The 6,000-nt window shown below is 64.3% G+C and overlaps 2 protein-coding genes across 2 annotated transcripts in view; one reads left to right on the forward strand and one right to left on the reverse strand.

The window, feature by feature from the left end:
- MROH1 (maestro heat-like repeat family member 1) overlaps nt 1–1,488 on the forward strand; it is a 77,201-nt gene extending 75,713 nt beyond the window's left edge. Inside the window, exons 36-40 of the mRNA XM_008571709.1 lie at nt 140–295; nt 370–504; nt 568–670; nt 739–804; nt 1,199–1,488. Of these exons, the coding sequence (XP_008569931.1) occupies nt 140–295; nt 370–504; nt 568–670; nt 739–804; nt 1,199–1,284 (546 nt within the window). The 3' untranslated portion in view covers nt 1,285–1,488. The remainder of the gene's footprint in view (nt 1–139; nt 296–369; nt 505–567; nt 671–738; nt 805–1,198) is intronic.
- Nucleotides 1,489–1,577: 89 nt separating this feature from the next.
- The window catches only part of BOP1 (block of proliferation 1), a 23,109-nt gene continuing 18,686 nt past the window's right edge, over nt 1,578–6,000 (reverse strand). Inside the window, exons 3-15 of the mRNA XM_008571685.1 lie at nt 4,296–4,450; nt 4,095–4,212; nt 3,904–4,005; nt 3,620–3,832; nt 3,388–3,549; nt 3,222–3,302; nt 3,083–3,152; nt 2,867–2,999; nt 2,595–2,775; nt 2,237–2,525; nt 2,055–2,139; nt 1,871–1,978; nt 1,578–1,793 (exon numbers count right to left, since the gene is read on the reverse strand). Coding sequence (XP_008569907.1) covers nt 1,640–1,793; nt 1,871–1,978; nt 2,055–2,139; nt 2,237–2,525; nt 2,595–2,775; nt 2,867–2,999; nt 3,083–3,152; nt 3,222–3,302; nt 3,388–3,549; nt 3,620–3,832; nt 3,904–4,005; nt 4,095–4,212; nt 4,296–4,450 — 1,851 coding nt within the window. The 3' untranslated portion in view covers nt 1,578–1,639. The remainder of the gene's footprint in view (nt 1,794–1,870; nt 1,979–2,054; nt 2,140–2,236; nt 2,526–2,594; nt 2,776–2,866; nt 3,000–3,082; nt 3,153–3,221; nt 3,303–3,387; nt 3,550–3,619; nt 3,833–3,903; nt 4,006–4,094; nt 4,213–4,295; nt 4,451–6,000) is intronic.

Below are 6,000 nucleotides of genomic sequence, written 5' to 3' on the forward strand. Positions count from 1 at the left end.
CTGGCACCCCCCCCCCTTCAGCTTTTCTATCCCTACCACCAGGTGTCTGGCCCCTCCTGGCCTATGTCAGGCAGGGGCACCATCTGAGGCGAGGGGGTAAGGCGGGTGGCACAGGCACGTTTCACAACCCGTCCTCCAGGAGAAGATGGAGTTCCGGACAGCATCTGTGCGCCTCTTTGGGCACCTCAACAAGGCCTGTCACAGGGACTGTGAGGACGTCTTCCTAGAGCAGGTGGTGGGCGGGCTGGCGCCCCTGCTGCTGCACCTGCAGGACCCTCAGGCACCTGTGGCCAGCGTGAGTAGCAGTGGGGGGTGGGGTGGGTCACAGGGTGGCCCAGGGCCACAGGGTCTCAGCGGTTTGCCCTGCAGGCCTGTAGGTTTGCCCTGCGCATGTGCGGCCCCAATCTGGAGTGTGAGGAGCTGGCAGCCACCTTCCAGAAGCACCTGCAGGAGGGCAGGGGCCTGCACTTCGGAGAGTTCCTCAATGCCACCTGCAGGCACCTGGTGAGGCACGGAACAGGTAGGTGGGTCCCAGCCTGGCCTGGGCTGACCTGTGTGTCCCCACAGATGCACCACTTCCCTGAGCTGCTGGGCCGCCTGGTGAGCACCAACCTGTTCTACTTCAAGAGCAGCTGGGAAGACATCCGCATAGCCGCCGCCATGTTCACCGGTGAGGGCCGCCCCCGCCTGCCCGCATCCCCCTCCCCTGGCCCCACCTGACTCCCCACCATGCTGCAGGGTTCCTGCTGCTGCACGCTGAGTCTGCGCACAGGCCGCAGGTGGACCTGGAGCAGCTCCTTGCAGGTGAGCGCGGGCCCCACCCAGTCCATGCATGCCCTGCCCCTGGTTTGCTGGGCGCTCTGGGGCCCCACTGACCCTGGGGGCACCCGCGAGGACTAAGTGATTTTCCTGGATTCCAGGATTTTTTCCCCTGTCACTGGTGACCTCATCGTCTCTAGTAATTCACGGAAACTTCTTAACTGTTCCAAAAGAGCTTAAAAAACACTAAAAAAGGAAAAACTATCTTTCTTTTGGCTCTGGAGCCCTCCCAGCAGAGGCCTTTCTGTTAGGAAGGCTGTGGGCGGCCCCACGCACAGGCGCTTAGGTGTGCCTGAGAGGTCACAGCCCCCCCAGGCATGGCAGCGGGGAAGCGGCAGCACCCCACAGCCCCCCCAGCAACGAAGTTCCTGTCCCCCAGCGCTCCAGCTCCTGCTGAAGGATCCAGCCCCTGCGGTGCGGATGAAGGCTGCCGAGACTTTGGGCCGCCTGGCAAAATTTGCCTAAGGCTCCGACCAGTGACCCCCTACAAGCAATACCCACCCAGGTCTGAGCCTGCCCAGGGACAGGCTCTCCTGAGGACCCACGGCCTGGGATCAAACCACCGCCCTCCATGAGGAAGGTGCTGGAGGCCCGATGGGATGGGGGCGGATCACTGTGCCCCCACATATTCTCCAATAAAACTGCCTGCTCAGCGGGTGACAGGATGCAGTGGCTTGTCATTTCCTTCTGGGCCAGAAGGGTGCCCTGGCTGGGGGGCAGCCCATCAGGAACCCTAATTAAAGAAGGCAAAGAGCACAGGCAGCGGAAGAAAGGCCTCTATTGCACATGCCTCCCTGGAGTGGGAGCAGGGCAGGGCAGCCTAGGTGAAGAGGCGGATGCTGCCGTCCGCCCCTGAAGAGAAGACCCAGGGCTGCGTGGGGTGGAAGGTCACGTCCAGCACACCCAGGTCCCGGGTCAGCGTGTGTCCCTTCAACACCTTGACGGGTACCAGCAGTGGGTTCTGCAGCAGGTCACTGTGGGGAGAGGAGGGGCTCAGGATACTGTCGACGGAGTCCCCCTGGAGGGACCGAGAGAGAGAGCCAGCACTCACTTGTACACCATGCCGTGGCAGACAATGACACTGCCGTCATCAGAGCCAGATGCAAAGAGTGGATATCGGGGGTGGAAGGCCACAGCCCGCAGGGCCTTCTTGTGGTGCCTGGAAAAGCGCTGGGTTTACAGCAGGATCTGGGCTGCAGGGGGCCCTGCTGGCCACACCCACACCCCCACCTCACCTCAGCACTTTGTACGGCTTGGTGGAGAGGTCCAGGTCAAACCACACTAACTTGCTGTCATAGCTGCCACAGATGACATTGTCACCTAGGGGGCCAGAGACAGTGACAAGGATGTTCTCACCTCTCAGGGGGTGCATGTCCCCCCCACACCCTCCCCTACGGGGCACACTCCCCGCCCTCACCTGCAGGGTGCACGGCTAGGCTGGACACCCACTTGCAGTTTGGCATCAGCTTCTTGGTGAGCTCCTGGCGCAGGAGATGGTAAAGGCGGACACTGCGCTGGGAGGCCACAAGCAGGAAGGGCCTGGTGGGGTGGAAGGCCACACGCTGCACCTGTCCATGGCTGCGGCGGAAGGGGCTCTGACTGCGGCGTCGACTCAGCTGGTGGATCTGCACCTGGCTGTGACCCGGAGTGGCCAGCACTACGGCCAAGTAGTCCCCACGCCCATGCCAGGTCACCTGCATCACTGGCTGCAGGAAAGGAAGGCTGGCTGATTGAACCAGGCTACCCCCGGGTCTCCCCACATCCCCCACACGCACCTTGCTGTGGCAGATGCGCAGCCGCAGGCCCCCCTGGTGCTCTTCTTCCGAGGCCTCCAGCCAGCGGGCAGGCTGCAGAGTGGGCTCCTCCGGCAGGGTAAAGGCGCTCAGCATCTGGTCTGTGCTGCCCACCACCAGCCGGTCCCCCAGGGCTGGGTTCAGCAGCAGCACCGAGTCCTCCCTGTGGGCCAAGGCCAGACGCAGCCCCTCAGCACAGTGCCACCCCCACCCCAGCCCACCTCGACGCCCTTGCTTCCTAAGCCCACACTCACACAGCCGCAGCCACCAGGCAGAGGGTGGGGCTGGGGTTCCAGGCAATGCTCCGCACCACGCCCCCCACAGGCACAGTCTTCATGCAGCGGGCAGTGGCCACCTCCCAGAACCGCAGCGATCCATCGTCTGAGCCTGGATGCAGCAAGAAAGGCCCTCAAGCACCTGGCCCTCCCACCTGGCCCCCAGCTCAGGGTCACCCCCCACCTCGGGCCCACCTGAAGCCAGCCACTGGCCCCCTGGGGAGACACTGAGGCAGCGGATCAGGTCACTGTGGCCCTTGTAGACCTACAGAGGAGAACAGTGAGGAGACAGACCCCCAGGGGTGCATGCTCCCCCCCTCTGCCCCCAACTTACCAGGGCCTGGCATGTGGGGAAGGGCTGCAGGTCCCTTGGCCGGGGCAGTTTAGGGATTAGGTCTTCGGGGTCCACGTTCACCTGAGGCAGGAGAGTACCTAGTCACCCTTGCCCCCTGCCCTATGCCCCTCCCACCCCTGACTTGCCACCTCCCCCCCCCACATACCCTCATCTTGCGCTGCCGTGGGCACAGATACAGATCGAGACAGCGCTCAAAGCGCTCCTGGATGAAGCGGCTGTACGCAGGAACAGCACGCAGGCTCCGGAACTGCCGCGGCAGGAAGCTGAGTTTCCTCTCACCCGGCTCCTGCTGCTCCCACGCCAGGCGCTGTGGAGATGGGGGGTGAGTGGGGACCACAGGGGCTGGGGCCCAGACCCTGACCCCAGCATGGGCCCACCTCCTCCTTGCTGGGCAGGTACTCAGGAGGCGGGTTGTAGGACTCAGCATGGCCAGGCAAGGCCAACTTGGGAGCAGGCACGTGCAGCTTGTGGCGCCCTGGCACAGCACTGGGGTCCTCCTGGGCCCACAGGTCGTAGAAGCTGGGGGTGGGGTCTCGGGGCCGGCGGGGCTGGATCCAGCCCATCTTGATGGCGTGCACCATGCGAGAGACCTGCAGACAGCCCCGGGTCAGCACAGGCAGGCAGCTCTGTGCCCGTGCCCTGGCGGCGGGGTTGTTCCCACCTTCTCCTTCTCCACCAGGGATGGGATGAAGCTGCGCTTGGTGGCTGGGCGGTTGGTCACTGGGTGGATCATGACATCTCCACTGAAGAAGTCCACAGCTGGCTGGGGGGACAGGCACGGGTGTATGGGCCAAGCTGTGCCAGGGCCCCACCAGAGCCTTCAGACCACCAGGGTCAGCCAGTACTACCTACCTCATATGGGTCGAAGCCCACGTCCCCAAACTGGCCCCTCTGCAGCCGCCGCACCAGGGCCACCTGTTCATCAGTCAGCCGCAGATCACGCCCTGTCATTTGGTCCTGCACAGTGCGCCTAGGGGGCTGCCAGTCAGGCCAAGCTCTGCCCCCTCCTCTACCAGCCCCGCCCCTGACATCCCACCCCCATGGGATGCTCACCAGTAGTCGGGGTCATCCATCTTGTCCAGAAACTGGTCCAGCTCATCCCGGGTGCGCAGAGGCTTATAGATGCGCCTGCCATCCAGGTCATAGCCCACATGGGGGAAATCATCGTACCACTCCAGGGGCACGTTGCCCACCGTGTTCCGGATGTCCTACAGCCACAGCCACCACATCAGCACCTGACCCCTCTATGCCAATTCCTCCCTTCAAGCCACCCAGGAGGCACAGCTGCAGAGTGAAGGGACTCCAGCACCCTGCGTCAACCAACCCCAACACGTGCCCTTCCCCTGGCCCTGGGCTCTGACGTGGCATGGCAGCCCACACTGCCCCCCACCACGGAGGCGCCAGAGCTGCACCTTCACATTTTCCACTGAAGTGATGCCAACCCCGGAGCCTCCCCCATCGGATTCCTTGGCCAGGGCTCTGGGCAGCCACAGACAGGGATGACCTCATCACCCACGGGCTCCCTCCCCTGGCAGGGGCCTTCGGCGCAAGTGGTAAGCTACCAGGGAGGGGACCAGGGAAGACCCCATAAGACCCAGTTGAGGGGAGGCAGAAGCCACTAGACTCTGCCCTGCAAACAGCCAAGGACTCCCCCCGTCCCGGTCCTGTACCCCCAACACCCCCCACCCCGCCCTGGGCAGGAGGAGCAGCAGCATTCCTGGACACACATTCCTGGCTGCAGCCCCTGCCAGCCGCCACCACCACTCCTCCAGTGTGGGGACTGCTGCCCAGGCGCCGCTTCCTGCAACAGGAGCCACAGAGGGGGAGGGGCCCGGACAAGACTGAGCACAGCTGGGGCCCGAGGCTCCTCTGCAGCAGGACAGGACGCCCTGGGCTCTGCCCCGTGCACCTGCCCATTTCAGCCCCTTCTAGCAGGTCCAACCCCCTTGCCAGGCACTCCCCCCTGTGCCCCTGCCCACTGTTGAGAATGTCCTTCCCTCTCCTCTTTGTGGGCTAGAGGGCCCTCCAGCAACCCCTAAGTCTACATGGCCATCCTTACATTGGACGGACCCTAGCGGAGGTGGGGGGGGTGGCGAGTGTTGTGTGTGTCTGTTTCCTGAGGGGCCTGGTGGCCCCGGGAAGGAGCCAGGTCTCATCCATGTATGCCCAGTACCCAGGCACTCTTATCGCTGAGAAGGAGGCCCAGGGGGGCACACGGCAGGGGAATGGGGGCCGTTTTTCTACAGCCATTAGAAACGAGTGGAGAAAGCAAAGGAGAGGATTCCAGGCAGAGGGCACAGCTTGTACCAGACCTGGAGGAGGCAGGTGCAGGACAGGCTGTGCCACCCCACGCACGAATCTTTGGGCTGCAACGGCTGGGGCTGAATCCAGCCCCTCCAAGCCTTTGTGCCCGCCTCTCTCACACGGCTGGGCTCAGAAGGCCCAAGGGCGCATGGGAGGGAGAGACAGACAGGGTGCGGTCAGGCCACGGGGCCAGGGCAGCTGGCTTCACTTGGTTTTGCCAGGGGAGAAAGCCCGGGCCGTGGGTTCCGCTGGACCCTCCCCCCCACTGCGGAGGGGGTGGGACGGGGCACTGCACAGTTTTGGGGGCCCCAGGACCGCCCAGTAGGGGACTCCCACTTGCCCCGCACGCCGCCGCAGAGACAGATGCCCTTTGCAAAGACCTGCGCGCACAAGTGCGGCCGGCCGGGATGGGCGGAGTGACGGAGAGCTCCTGCTCCCGGGGCCGGGGGGCGGG

Source organism: Galeopterus variegatus, unplaced genomic scaffold (assembly GCF_000696425.1).
Source record: "Galeopterus variegatus unplaced genomic scaffold, G_variegatus-3.0.2 Scaffold711, whole genome shotgun sequence".
In the NCBI taxonomy this organism is placed as follows: Eukaryota; Metazoa; Chordata; class Mammalia; order Dermoptera; family Cynocephalidae; genus Galeopterus; species Galeopterus variegatus.